The sequence below is a fragment of the Pongo pygmaeus genome, chromosome 5 (assembly GCF_028885625.2).
Source record: "Pongo pygmaeus isolate AG05252 chromosome 5, NHGRI_mPonPyg2-v2.0_pri, whole genome shotgun sequence".
NCBI classification, from domain to species: Eukaryota; Metazoa; Chordata; class Mammalia; order Primates; family Hominidae; genus Pongo; species Pongo pygmaeus.
This window is the reverse complement of record NC_072378.2, coordinates 108,253,577-108,268,868: the sequence shown is the minus strand read 5'-3', so window position 1 is coordinate 108,268,868 and position 15,292 is coordinate 108,253,577. Positions and strand designations below refer to the sequence as shown.

Below are 15,292 nucleotides of genomic sequence, written 5' to 3'. Positions count from 1 at the left end.
GTTTCCTGGCTAGGCCACATAACCAAATGGTTATTTTACTTGGATGCCCACCTGTATCACAAACTATATAATTACATAGTTTTATATGTTATAGTTTATATACTATATGCAAATATATCCCTGCATATATATCACATATAACTAGATATGCAGAACATAAGCAGTCTATATTTTTCAAACTTTTTGGTTCTTTACTCACCTATAAACTTTGAGAAATATGGGAAAAAGAGATTGGTCATCAAAAGAAATAATTCATCATTACCTATAACGATTGTGCTGGACTGGTCACTCATGGTGCCCACCACACTCACAGTCCACTTCTGAGAGCAACTGCCATGCTCACAGGAGCAGCCCTGCATGGGACCATAGGTAAGCCAATCTTTACGCTGGTTAATGGCCTCTAAGAAACCCAATGTGAAAGCTCTACCCAAACAGGGATGAAGTCACTGGTTGGCCTATGAGATCCTTACTCAGGAATTTAAACTACAGACACACAGAGAGAATTAAGAAGTTGGTAGAGTGAACAGAAGTGGAAGCAGACATGAGAGAAAAGGAACAACAAAATAAGTGGGTGCTATGGTCTCAATGCTTGCATCGCCCCAAAATTCATATGTTGAAGTTCTAACCCCCAAAGTGAGGCTCTTAGGAGGTAGGACCTTTGGAAGGTGATGAGGTCATGAGAGCAAGGCCCTCCTCAGTTGGATTAGCGCCCTTACAAAAGAGGCCTGAGGGAGCTCATTTGTCCCTTCAGCCATGTGAGGACACAGTGAAAAGACAGCTGGCCACGAATAGTTAAGCAGGCCCTCACCAGACACTGAATTTGCCAGCACTTTGATCTTGGCCTTCCCAGCACCCAGAACTACAAGAAATCTTTTTCTGTTGTTTATAAGCTACCCAGTTTATGGTATTTTGTTATAGAAGCCCAGGTGGACCAAGACAATGAATGACATGAATGGCAGAGCACTGTAAGGCCTAGCTGTGTCATGGAGATGCCTTTCATTGCTATGTTCTTAAATAATCTTATTCTAAATCTCCATTTCTTTCTGCAATCTAAATGAATCTCTATTTCTTTCAACTAATAGTGTTAACACAATGGGAAGACATTTTCCTTACATAAAAATAAAACTAATTATACTCTCAGGAGCTTAATTAAAAAGTAAAATTACATTCATTTTTGTTTGTTTTTTATTTGTATTGTAGAGACAGCATCTCCCTATATCGTCCAGGCTGATCTCAAACTTCTGGCTTCAAGCTGTCCTTCCACCCTGGCCTCCCAAAGTGCTAGGATTATAGGTTCAGCCACCACACCTGGCCTTTATTCTTTTTTTTTTTTTTTTTTTTGAGACGGAGTCTCACTCTGTCACCCAGGCTGGAGTGATCTTGGCTAACTGCAACCTCCGCCTCCTGGATTCAAGCGATTCTCCTGCCTCAGCCTCCTGAGCAGCTGAGATTACAGGCACCTGCCACCACGCCTGGCTAATTTTTGTATTTTTGGTAGAGACAGGGTTTCATCATGTTGGCCAGGCTGGTCTCGAACTCCTGACCTCAGGTGATCTGCCCACCTCGGCTTCCCAAAGTGCTGGGACTACAGGCGTGAGCCACTGCGTCTGGCCCCTCATTCATTTTTAAATACAGTGCTACTAATGGTTGTTCTATGGTGCCTTTCTTCTAAAGACTTTACAGTAAAAGCATATTTGGCAGGGGGTGGGGAAAGTCAATTAAAGGAAAACTAGTTTCTTAGGTTGGACCATATTTTAACTCTTATTACTATTAATGTTTTCTCCAGAATTTAAAGATGAGACTATTGGCTTCTATATTAGATAAGGAACAAGAGTTTTCCTGTTGTCATAGAATTTCAACAAAAGCTCAAAGCTGATGACCAGGGAAAATAAGCTCCCACTCACTCTAAAGAAAGACATAGGCTGAGTGTGGTGACTCACACCAATTATCCCAGTGCTTTAGAGGCTGAGGCAGGAGGATTGCTTAACACCAGAAGTTCAAGACCAGCCTGGCAACATAGCGAGGTCCTGTCTCTACAAAAAATTAAAAAATTAGTGGCGCATGGTGGTGCATGCCTGTAGCCCTAGCCTACTCGGGGGCTGCGGGAGGAGAATCACTTGGGCCCAGGACTTCAAGGCTACTAGTGAGCTATGATTGTGCTGCTGCACCCCACCTGGGTGACAGAATGAGACAGTATCTCCAAAAATAAATAGGCCAGGCACAGTGGCTCATGTCTGTAATCCCAGCACTTTGGGAGGCCGAAGCAGGGGGATCACTTGAGATCAGCAGTTCAAGACAAGCCTGGCCAGTATGGCAAAACCCCATCTCTACTAAAAATACAAAAATTAGCCAGGCATGGTGGCAGGCGCCTGTAATCCCAGCTACTTGGGAGGCAGGAGAATCGTTTGAACCTGGGAGGCGGAGGCTACAGTGAGCCAAGATATCACGCCACTGCACTTCAGCCTGGGCAACAGAGTAACACTCTGTCTCAAATAAATAAATAGGTCAGGTGCGGTGGCTTATGCCTGTAATCCCAGCACTTTGGGAAGCCGAGGTGGGCGGATCACCTGAGGTCAGGAGTTCGAGACCAGCCTGACAAACATGGTGAAACCCCATCTCTACTAAAAGCACAAAAATTAGCTAGGTGTGGTGGTGTGTGCCTGTAATCCCAGCTACTCAGGAGGCTGAAGCAGGAGGATTGCTTGAACCTGGGAGGTGGAGGTTGCAGTGAGCCAAGATCACACCACTGCACTCTAGCCTGGGCAATAGAGCAAAAATCCATCTATAAATAAATAAATAAATATACACACTAGTCACATCCATGCAGGAAATAGGTTTAAAAAAAAAAAAAGGCAAAACAGCCCTAAAACCAAAGTGAAACTGAAGAAAGTGATCAAGGTAGAAAGTTGTTAGCTGGGTAGAGTGCCGTGGCGTTCCCTTCAGATATCTCCTAACAAATACGAGGGGTTCCCAAGAGAAGCATCTGAAGAGATGAGGATTGAATATAAACTGAGATGGACGTCACTCTCCCCAGCTGGATGCTTGCCTAGGTAAGGAAATGCACAAGCAGCTGCCAGAGCAGAGTGTGGAAGAGTTCATGGGAGAACTTGATATAAGTCCCCAGGAGAAACGGGTATGCATGACAAAGACAGAAACCAGTTCCTGCTTCTTGCTTGCAGAAGTCTGAGGACAGGAGGCTGACTGAGGCTGCCCATGCAGCAAGGGGTGGAGAAAGGAGATGTTATGTTTCCTGTGGCCTGCATGGACACCATAAAAGATGAACCAACAAGAAATGTCCCAGGCCAGGCACAGTGGCTCACGCCTGTAATCCCAGCACTTTGGGAGGCCGAGACAGGTGGATCACTTGAGGTCAGGAGTTCAAGACCAGCCTGGCCAACATGGTGAAACCCCGTCTCTACTAAAAATACAAAAATTAGCTGAGTGTGGTGGTCCACACTTGTAACCCAGTTACTTGGGAGGCTGAGGCGGGACGATCACTTGAACCCAGGAGGCAAAGGTTGCCAGGAGCCAAGATATCGCACCACTGCACTCCAGCCTAGGTGACAGAGCGAGATCTGTCTCAAAAAAAAAAAAAAAAAAAAAAAGGTCCTGAAAGAACCCCACCCAAGAAGGCTAAGGGCAAGGGCAAGGCGGTGTCAGCAGAATGCAGGGCTGTGAGTTGCTTCCCCAGAGTCATAAAAGGTTAGTCAAAGATTGGAGAAGTGTGGAGGTCCCCATGGGAGTCTTGAAGAACCCACCAATAAGACCCTCAACAAAGAGCTAGCATGTCAGCATCTACCATACAAAGGCCCCAATAACTAACTGGTCACTTAAGGCTGCGGTTTCACTCTAATCTTTCATTCTTCTCATTCTGACCCTAGAGATGTCAGGCAAACAGAGAAAGAAGGAGGAAGAAAAGGGAAAGAACACATCACTCCTCCTTTTCCACTGCTGATCCCTGGATGAGGCCTGAGCTAGAGGAAAGGGAAAGCTTTGATTTCCAGAGAAGTTTTTATTTAGACTGGACTGCATTTTTTAAATACCTAAATATGAAGCTATTCAAACCCCTGAAGGCAAAAGAAAGCTATGGAACATCAAAAGGCCAGGAATGGGGATCCAACAGAATTTGTGTAAAGGAACTGGTGAAAATTTTCAAGCTGTTTCATGATTGTGTCCTATTGCATTGCATCCATTTTAGAAAATGCTTACACTTTTAACTGTTTAATCTTTCATATCACACAAGCCTCACCTTTGAAAAAAGGCCTTCTGCCTCTATATTGTATCCTTTAAGGTCCTCGTGTAATTTCTGCAAACACTGTATGACTCTTCTTTGATGTTCATCATCCTTTAGCTCATGAGCTTTGATCAGAAAATCATAGTGGTCCAGAGGTCCATGGCAAACGGCCAAAGCTTTCAAATAAGTCTCTGAAGTGGCAGTTGGGGTCATGCTCTCGGATGTCTGAACCATATAGGCTATAAACAAAAACATAAAATTTTAGACTTTCTTAAATACATTTCACAGTGCTCTACATGTTTCTTAAGGGTCAAATTCAAACTTTTAACTACTTACAAGTATATCTATTTGAGCAGTTTTTGTAAATGTCATTTTGATAAAAATAATATAAAATACATTTTCAGCCAGGCATGGTGGCTCATGCCTGTAATCCCAGCACTTTGGGAGACCAAGGCAGGCGGATCACTTGAGGTCAGGAGTTCAAGATCATCCTGGCCAAATGGTGAAACCACATCTCTACTAAAAACACAAAAATTAGCTGGGCATGGTGGTGCATGCTTGTAATCCCAGCTACTTGGGGGGCTGAGGCACGAATTGCTTGAACCTGGGAGGCAGCAGTTGAAATGAGCAGAGATTGTGCCACTGTACTCCAGCCTGGGTAACAGAGTGACACTCGGTCTCAAAAAAAAAAAAAAAAAATTAAACAATGAATATATTTCTAATTGTTTTATTTTAACAAAAGGAAATAAACCCCAAACCCATAAACTATAATTGTAACCTCTCTTCCAGAAGGCCTATTCCTACTACAGCTTCTGCTTTGCTTCCAGTCCACTAAAGGAGACACTGGGGTTCCTCATCTCCTTCCCAAAGCAAGAGAGTTGCCTTTCTTTGAGTAAACCCTAATTCTGGTTCTTAAGCACCAAGACAAAGACGTGAAGACTAGTCCCAAGGGTTTTCCACTGTTCCTTAATTCTCTACCCAAAGACAACACAACATTCAGATATTACCACATCGATATCAGCCCTCTGCTTCTAAGATCTTTTTCTGTTTTCCATAACCTTTAGGGAGTTGGACATGGAGTTGAGACACAGCAAGAGTGTCTGCTTCAAAGCAGGGTGGTGTTCTGATCCTATTTTTGGCCTCTCCTGGGAGAGAAATGATTGTGGCGAGGTCCAACCATAATTCCATTCCTTATGTGGGGCAGGTTTAATAAGCAGCTAACTCCTTCTCTACTGTTTAGAAGCAACAATAAACAGCAGCAACCTGGTACCTTTTTCAGAACAAGATTTCCCAAAGGTACTCTGCCAGCACTTTATTCATTTCATTGAACATCATGTTTCCTTTGTCACAATAACATAAAAATTACTTTAGCAAAAAGAATTAACAATCACAATGTTAGGTCCATGTTTTCCCCCAAAAGAGGGGGAAAAGTCCTTAAATATACCATGAATGTTGGAGATAGGGACGGCTGTTTTCCATTATTTGTTCCACTTTTCTAAATAGAAGTTTTAGCTGGATGCATGGCTGCCCAGACACATATTACACCTCCTGGCCTCTCTTGCAGTCAGGTATGGCCATGTGAGCAGGTTCTAACAACGGGATATGAGCAGAAACGTGTGTAGTTCTGACATACTCCATTAAAGGAAAAGGGCATATCCTCCTGGCTCCCTTTTCCTCCCCTCTCTCTAACTGGAGTGAAAGTGTAATGACTGCAGCTGGAAGAGGCAATGAGATGCACACAGAATGTTGAATGAAGCAGAGCAACAAGATACACAAAGCCTGGTTCTCCAACAATGCTGAGCTGCCAAACCAGCTTTGGATTGCCTACCTGGATTTTTATGTAAAAGAATAATAAACTTCTGGCCAGGCACAGTGGCTCACACCTGTAATCCTAGCACTTTGGGAGGCTGAGACGGGCAGATCACTTGAGCTCAGGAGTTCGAGACCAGCCTGGGCAACATAGTGGGACCTCATCTCTACCAAAAATAACAAATTTAAAAAAAAAATTGTTTTTAATTAGCCAGGCTTAAAATTAGCATGTGCCTGTAGTTCCAGCTACTTGGGGAGGCTGAGGTGGGAGGACGGCTTAAGCCCAGGAGTTTGAGGCTGCAGTTAGCTATGACCTACACCACTGCACTCCAGCCCGGGCAACAGAGTGAGACTCTCTCTCCAAAAGAAATAAAAAGGGAGTAATAAACTTCTATCTTGTTTTTAAAGTAGTGTATAATTGGGGTCTCTGTTACAGAAGCCTAAGTTGTACCCTAACTGATATAGTTGCTTAAGGCCTGTAAAACAGAATCTAAAGGTATCCTGGAACACTGGGCCTCACAGCACCAGGATAAGTTTTGGGTTCAATGTTGAAGTTGGAGATGCAGGTTGAGAGTTCCTAAATGTTCCCGGCAATTTGAGATATTTGCCAGCGTGGCATAATAAGAAATATATTTGATCTTTGTCCCTGGTCCTTGGCACAGAGTTCCTAAAACCCTTGGAATTTCCTGAGTAATAGGAGTGTTTTCTGTTATTCATTGCATCACACCTGAGTTTATGTTAAGGAGGTGACTCTAGCGTAAGGCTGGTAGCCAGAAGGACCAAGTGGGTAGAAGGTTGGAACTTTCAGCCCCACGCACTGACCCCAGGAAGGTGGGGCTAGAGATTGAGCTCTGTAAACACTCAAGGAGACTTGGAGAGCTTCTGGGTTGGTGAACACATCTAGGTGCGTTCAACCTGTAGGTATCCCCCTAGGCATCTCTTCTACCGGGCTCCCTGAATTGTATCCTTTATCATAAACCAGTAAACATAAGCAAAATTTTCCCCTGAGTTCTGTGAGCTATTCTAGCAGATTATCAAATCTAAAGGGGAGGAAGGCTATGGGAATTCCCGAATTTGTAGTTGCCAGGTAGATATGTGGGTAGCCTGTAGACCCCATTTGCAGCTGGCATGTGAAGTGGGGGCATTCCGTGGGACTGAGCCCTTTTACTTGTGGGATCTGATGCTCAGTTCAAATAAAGAGTGCCAGAATCAAATTGAACTGTTGAGTACCCAGTTAGTGTTACAGGATTTGAGAATCTCACAAGAGAAAAACACTCTTCTCTACCCCCTCTTTTAGACTTCTGGAGTCAACCAAGTGAGAAACTTCAGAGTGATTACTGATATATTCCTCTTCCTCCCACAATCCTGTTCTCTACTCCTCAACCAGGTTCTCAGCCAATCAATCATAGATGCTACTCAATTTTGTATGCGAAATACTCTCTAATTCATTCCCTCCTCTCCTTCCTCATCCTACCACCCCAGCTTGAGCCCTTTAAAGGAAGCAGGGGTCTCTCTTAGGGCCTGCCATGCCCCCCACAACATGGAAATAAAGAAAAATCTGGAATTTCTTCAAGGGAAATTCCAGACACCTAGCTAGCCTTGAGAAGTAAATGAGCCACTTGATAAGCAAGAAGATAACAGAAGCTCAAAATCATGGCCAAGGAGGTTAGAGATGTTCCCTATAGAAACTAAAGATAACATCTTAATATATGTAACTGAGTTGTTTTTCAGAAACTCCAACCCCTACCAAATGGATCCACTGGCACACAGACCTCAGATAAGGGGGAACAGAGGACTGAATTCTGACCACTATTCTTTGTTCTAAATTTCTTCCTGAGGGGCCTGGAGGAGGTTATGCTCACGAACCAGAGCTAACATTCTTTTCTGTTGACCCGAAATTTTTAGACAGAGCTTCGTTTCCTTAACCAATTGCAAATCAGAAAATCTTTTAATCCAGCTTTGACCGGCGGGCCACTCCCTTCAAGATGTCCCACTATTTTAGGTCAAATCAATGCCTAGCCTCCATTTACTGATGTATGACTCTGATCGCCACCACTGTGCCAAATTTACCACTACCACGATCTGTAAAATATCTTCTGCCAACTCCAGGGCTGATCTTACTAAAATCCAAATGTGATTTTATCAATCTTTGGCTTGAAATTCATCTCATTGTTTAAAGGAGTGGTTTTCCAACTTTATTTTTTAATAGCTGTACCTTTTTTACATACAAAATCTTCCATAGAATCCTCAATTTATTAAAGAGAAAAGTGGGAAGGGGGGCACAAAGTCCCACTGTCTTCATATCCCCCCATTCACATACCCACACCACCCCTATTTCCCAACAGCCTCACTTTAGAGGATTATATTTAGTACAAATAATGTGCAGAAAAGGGTTAACACAACAGGCCTGAGACTACCATCCACAGAGCATATTTACTTATGTCTCAAAATAAATAAATAAATAATACCTAATTTTTTAAAGGTGAGGCTGGGTGGAGTGGCGCACATCTGTAGTCCCAGCCACTTGGGAGGCTGAGGCAGGAGGATCCCTTGAAACCAAAAGTTGGAGGCTGCAGAGCACCATGATCATACCTGTGAATGGCCACTGCACTCCAGCCTTGGCAACATAGCAAGACCTCATCTCTAAAAAAAACAAAAATAAGATAAATAAAAATTGTTTTGGCCAAGCACAGTGGCTCACGCCTGTAATCCCAGCACTTTGGGAGGCTGAGGTGAAAAGATCTCTTGAGCCCAGGAGCTCGAGACCAGCCTGGGAAACACAGTGAAACCTCTGTCTTTACAGATGGAAAAAAAAAAAAAAAAATTTAATTAGCCAGGCATAATGGTATATGCCTCTAGTCCTATAGGGATTACTACCACTAGGAACTATTGCTACTCAGAGGGCTAAGGTGGGAGGATAACTTGAGCCTGGGAGTTGAGGCTGCAGTGAGTGGAGATCGTGCCACTGTGCTCCTGCCTGGGTGACAGAACGAGACCCTGTCTAAACAAATTAATTAATTAATTAATTAAAAAGTGTTTAAAAGTTATTCATAGGAAATATCAGTATTGTGGGCAAAACATACTGTTTATCTTGGCATCTGCCTTTGGAGAGGCTTAAAGTCCTTCTACTTTTATTTTCACTAGCCTAACATCTTGATTTAATAGTGTAGACTTCATTCCCAGTTTTCGGAAAAGAAAACCAAGGTACAGTGAAGATGAGGCATAAATTCAGCTAGTCAGCAGAGATAAAAAGAGAATCAGTCAGGCAAGATACTCAAGGCTGACAGATTGGCCAGCTTAGCCCTGGATAGCAGCTGTATAAATTGAAATACAAAAGACTTCTCAAAAGCTGCATTAAATTAAATCTGTTACTACATCAGTGTACACAAATTATGTGATGCTGCCATATTATTTTGATTTGTATTAATTTGTCTTATTGTACTCCAAATGGACAGTGGGAAAATGCCATTCGGAAGTTCTACACACTAATTTACAAACATAAATGAAAGATTTTAGGAACCCAAAAAGTCTGCACTATTCTTTCGAATACTTCAATTTTGTACCTTATTTCACTATATTCTCCTAAACTAAGTTTCAGGAAGATCCTACTATACTCCACAGCCCACTTGCTAAAAGATTTAATCAAAATCTTGTGTCCTACATCTGAATAACCTATTAAAACTTCCTTGATATTGTAAAAATTACTCCTATTTAGTTTTACTTTCCCCAGGGAAAAAATGAGTTTCCTCAAGCTTTGTGTATAGTCGTAATTACTTTTATTTTCTCCAACTTTTTTAAGTAAATGTAACCTCAAGATTTTATTATCTGCATAATAAAACAAAAGATGATACTTAGAAACTAGATCAACACTTGGCCTTTCTCTTATCTCTTCCCAGTTCAAAATGCTTGCATCTCTTATGGCCAGCATTCTCTTAGATCTGCAGTTGGGCTCAATGCATTCAAGCCTCAGCACAGTCTTCTTTGTGTTTTAGCCTTTTTCTGGAAAATCAGCTTAGTCTGCCTATGATGATGATAGCCACTCTGCTTCCTATCATAACGCCACTTTCCTTGGGCACACAGAGAATCCTTGGCTTTCTTATCCTGATCTTGGCGTGAAGTTGGTACTTGGCACATGCCACACATGTTACAGAAAGTCTAGAGGGTTTTAGAGACATTCACCATGTTTATGGGAATGCTATCTACAAGAAAAGAAGTGATTTCCTTCAATTTTTCCATTTTCACTTTAAAATATAAGTTTGGAACAAATAAAATTCTCCTGAAGCTGTGGAGTCCCAAGTTTATGCTAATATGCTCCCCTTAACTAATCTTACTACATTAAACAAATAATATATAATAAACTGAAACTGTCTTTACAAAATTATGACAGTAAGAGAAATCTGACATAGTTGACTCCACCTTGCTTCTGACCTCCAACCTCTGCCTGATCATTCCTGGGCACAGGCCAAGCTAACTTTAGGACGAATTTAGTTTATAGTTTAACTTTAAAATAATGACGACAATATTATTGCTCCCTCCCTTAAGCTAACCCCACCCTTTCTCAAAAACCAAAAGCCACCTTTGTAAGACTAATGAAAGCCTACAAGAATAAAATTATGGGAGGAGCCTGAACTCTGCTAAAATGTAGGCCAAGTTTCTACAATCCCTTACTGCTCAGGGGTCATGTGGCCAGAGGTCACAAGATTTGTGACTTCTCCAACTGCTTCTACAAATAACATCACTGTTATAGAACCTAAGATTGGTTTTGCTGAAATGTCTTTCAGACTGACCCCACCTGGACTCATGACTCATGACTCAACTGGTCCTGTTGTCCCACCCACAGTTGGACTCAGTGCATGAGGATCGATTTCCACACCCCTATTATTTCATCCCCAACCAATCAACAGCACCATTCTCTAGCCCCCTGCCCGTGAAATTGTCCATAAAAACCCTCAGCTCCAAGCCTGCAGAGAGACTGATTTGAGGGATAACTCCAGTTCTCCTGTGTGGGACTGCCTTGCATCAGTTAAACTCTTTTCTCTACTGCAATGCCACGGTCTCAGGGGATTGATTTTGTCTGTGCAGTAAACAGGTAATTACAAATTCATAATCATGTTCTTCTTAATAGCACCATCCAAAAAGAAGAGGCAATCCAAATTGTCACTGATAACCTTACAAGAATTGTTATATAATAAATATAGGGCTTTTTTTCTTAACAAGGTCTGAGTTGGCATCCAAGACAGACTTAAGGGGAGGTAGGTGTCTTGGAGCCTCTTGAAATTAAAAGAAAATTGTATATTGTATATTTCAAAATTAATAATGGATTTTAAATGGTCTCATCACAAACATATGATAAGGAGTTGAGGTGATGGATGTTATGAACTTGATTTAATCTTTCTAGAACATATATATCTGTTAAAACATCAGAGTAGGCCGGGCGTGGTGGCTCATGCTTGTAATCCCAGGACTTTGGGAGGTCGAGGCGGGCAGATCACGAGGTCAGGAAATTGAGACCATCCCGGCTAACACGGTGAAACCCCGTCTCTACTAAAAATACAAAAAAGTAGCCAGGCGTGGTGGCAGGTGCCTATAGTCCCAGCTACTCGGAGGCTGAGGCAGGAGAATGGCGTGAACCTGGGAGGCGGCGCTTGCAGTGAGCCGAGATCGCACCACTGCACTCCAGCCTGGGCAACAGAGTGAGACTCTGTCTCAAAAAAAAAAAAAAAAAAAAAATCAGAGTGTACCCCATAAATATATACAATTATTTGTCAATTAATTTATGAGTTCTATAAAAGAAAGAAAATTATGTGTGAGTATGTTTAATCTGAGGCAAGTCCTCTAAATATACAACTTTCCAATTTTTAAACAAGATAAGAACCAATGTTTTATAATTTTTTTTTTAACAGGATCTCTCATTCTGTGGCCCATGCTGGAGTGCCATGGCATGATCATGGCTCACTGCAGCCTCAACCTTCCAGGCTCAAGCTATCCTTCCCCTCCATTCTCCTGAGCTGGGACTACAGGTGCACACCACCATTCCTGGCTCATGTTTCATTTTTTGTAGAGAGGGGTTCTCCCTGTGTTGCCCAGGCTGGTCTTGAACTCCTGGGCTCAAATGATCCTTCAGCCTTGGCCTCCCAAAGATCTGGAATTACAGGCATGAGCTACCACATCCAGCCCAAGAACCACTGTTTAAAAAAGAACTGTCGGGCTGGGCACAGTGGCTCATGCCTGTAATCTCAGCACTGTGGGAGGCTGATCACTTGAGACCAGGAGTTTGAGGTTACAGTGAGCTATGATTATAACACTGCACTCCAGCCTGGGCAACAAAGAAAGCCCCTATCTCTAAAAAAAGCGACAAAAAAGGAAGGAAAGAAAAGAGAACAAGGAAGGAAGGCAGGCATACAGAATCTGAGGCCCTACCCTAGCCCTCTGAATCAAAATTTGCATTTTCAACAAAATACTTAGGTGTTTTACATCCACATTAAAGGTTGAGAAGCACTGTGCCAGGGGATGACCAGAGACTCCTACAGATTATCAGGAAAAAGCCTTTCTGTGAAAAACACATTAAGTTGACACCTGAATGCCAAAAGGAGTCACCCATGAGAAATATCAATAACATCCCAGCCTAAGGTTATAGATGAGGCAAAGTGGAAATGGAAATAAGCTTCACAATTTTGAGGGAAGAGAAAGGAAGTTTATATGGTTGATGCAAATGAGCAAGGTAGAGTATGTGCTACAAGAAGAGGTTGGAAAGGACAATAAGAGGCCCAGCACAGTGGCTCACACCTGTAATCCCAATACTTTGGGAGGCTAAGGCCAGCAGATCACTTGAGGCCAGGAGTTTGAGGCGGGCAGATCACTTGAGGCGGCGGTGATCACTTGAAGCCAGCCTGGCCAACATGGTGAAACCTCATCTCTACTAAAAATACAAAAATTAGCTGGGCATGCTGGTGCATGCCTGTAATCCCATCTACTCATGTGACTGCAGCACAAGAATCACTTGAACCCAGGAGGCAAAGTTTGCATGAGCCAAGATCACCCCACTGCACTCCAGCCTGGGTGACAGAGCAAGATGCTGTCTCAAAAAAAAAAAGTACAAGCACTAAAAGATGTAGGGCCTTAAAAGCCATGGTAAGTAAGGCAGGTTTTATAAGTAGGATTGAGAACAAGGAGGTTTTTCTGTTTTGTTTTGTTTTTCTTTATTTCTTTTTTTTATTATTATTAAACTTAACCCCTCTAAGAAGCAGAAGAGGCTCAGAGTGGTGGCTCACGCCTGTAATCCTAGCAATTTTGGGAGGCCGAGGCAGGCGGATGGCCTGAGCTCAGGAGTTTGAGACCAGCCTAGGCAACATGGTGAAACCCCGTTTCTACTAAAACACAAAAGAAATTAGCCGGGCATGGCGGCGTGTGCCTGTAGTCGCAGCTACTCGGGAGGCTGAGGTAGGAGAATTGCTTGAACCTGGGAGGTGGAGGTTGCAGTGAGCCAAGATCGCACCACAGCACTCCAGCCTGGGCGACAGAGCGAGACTCCATCCCTTAAAAAAAAAAAAAAAAAAAAAAAAAGCAGCAGAGGAAGGTTTTGATCAGGGTACAAGATATTATTGAAGATAATAAAGCTTGATAATAAAAGATTGCTTTAGAAAATAAGACTAGGAATGCAAACTGGAAGCAGAATGTGTGAATTATATAGTATGCGAATTATTTTCTTATCTTTTTTTCTTCTTTTTTTGAGATGGAGTTCCGCCCTTGTTGCCCAGACTGCAGTACAATGGAGCGATCTCGGCTGACTGCAACCTCCACCTTCTGGGTTCAAGCAATTTTCCTGCCTCAGCCTCCCAAGTAGCTGGGATTACAGGCACCTGCCACCACGCCTGGCTAATTTTTTGTATTTTTAGTAGAGATGGGGTTTCACCATGTTGGCCAGGCCGGTCTCAAACTCCTGACCTCAGGTGATCCACCCGCCTTGGCCTCCCAAAGTGCTGGGATTACAGGCATGAGCCACTGCACCCAGCTGTGAATTATTTTCAATAAAACTACTATGTATTTTTTTACGTGGAAGTAGAAATTAGAAGACTATTCAAATAGCTGAGTTAAGAGATATCTATGGGCTGGACTCAGTGGATCACGCCTGTAATCATAGCAATTTGGGAGGCAGAAGCAGGCAGATCACTGGAGTCCAGGAGTTCAGGGCCAGCCTAGGCAACATGGTGAAACCCCGTCTCTACAAAAAATACAAAACTTAGCCAGGTGTGGTGGTGCATACCTGTTGTACCAGCTACACAGGAGACTGAGATGGGAGAATCACTTGAGCCCTGGAAGGTTAAGGCTGCAGTGAGCCGTGATTATGTCACTGCACTCCAGCCTGGGCAACAGAGTGAGACCCTGTCTTAAAGAAAATAAATAAATAAATAAAAGAAAGAGAGAAAACAATGTCTATGATTTGGGCCAGAGAGTTAGCATTGTAGGTTAATAGACCAAGATCATGTAGTTAATAACAGCAGCAATTGCTAACCTTTACTGAGTATTTACTAAGTACCAGGTTACTTTTCTAAGGAATTTTTGTACATTAACTGATTCGATCTTTGCAACTACCCTTTCAGGTAGGTACTAATATTATCCCTACTTTAAAGATGAAGAAACTGAGGCACAGAGAGGCGAAGTAACTTGTCCATGTTCCCAAAGCCAGGAAGTGGCATCTGTTGCCCCCAGTAAAGCAGGAAGGCAGGATGTTATAGTAGTGGAAGGAATGTGGGGTCTGGAATAATAACCTCCAGATTCCTCACCTGACTCCACCATCTCAGCTCTAAAACATGGTAACGTTGTTCTCCATGGTGGACTGAGCATCTGATCACCATCCTGGCCAATGATGCCTAATGGGGAAGTTAGCTTCTGGCAAAGTCTTCCCCGATGCTCTTCAAAAGGAGACCAGGACAGGGACTCGCTCCTTCCTGCCTTTGTACTTCTACCTGTGAAATCAGGATACCTGGACTGCTGCATCTTAAGAACGTGAGAGGAAGGCTGGGTGCAGTGGCTCATACCTGTAATCCCAGCACTTTAGGAAGCCAAGGTGGGAGGATCACCAGAGCACAGGAGTTCAAGGCCACAGTGAACTGTGATCTACGATCGCACCAGTGCACTGTAGCCTGGGCAACAGAGCGAGACTCTATCTCACAACCAAAAAAAGAACATAAGGGGAAACATTGTTGACACAGGTAAGATAATCTTAATCTTGACATATGTCATAAAGCT

At 42.9% G+C, this 15,292-nt stretch overlaps 1 protein-coding gene across 4 annotated transcripts in view; it reads right to left on the bottom strand.

Annotated features, from left to right (window-relative positions):
- AFG1L (AFG1 like ATPase) overlaps window positions 1-15,292 on the bottom strand; it is a 235,885-nt gene that overhangs the window by 199,653 nt on the left and 20,940 nt on the right. For 3 of the 4 annotated variants that reach the window (XM_054490002.2, XM_063667056.1, XM_054490003.2), the window contains exon 2: window positions 4,250-4,473. In XM_054490002.2, coding sequence (XP_054345977.1) covers window positions 4,250-4,473 — 224 coding nt within the window. Of the gene's footprint in view, window positions 1-4,249; window positions 4,474-14,826; window positions 15,164-15,292 lie in introns of those variants that run through there. The other variant, XM_054490000.2, reaches the window with a different exon arrangement.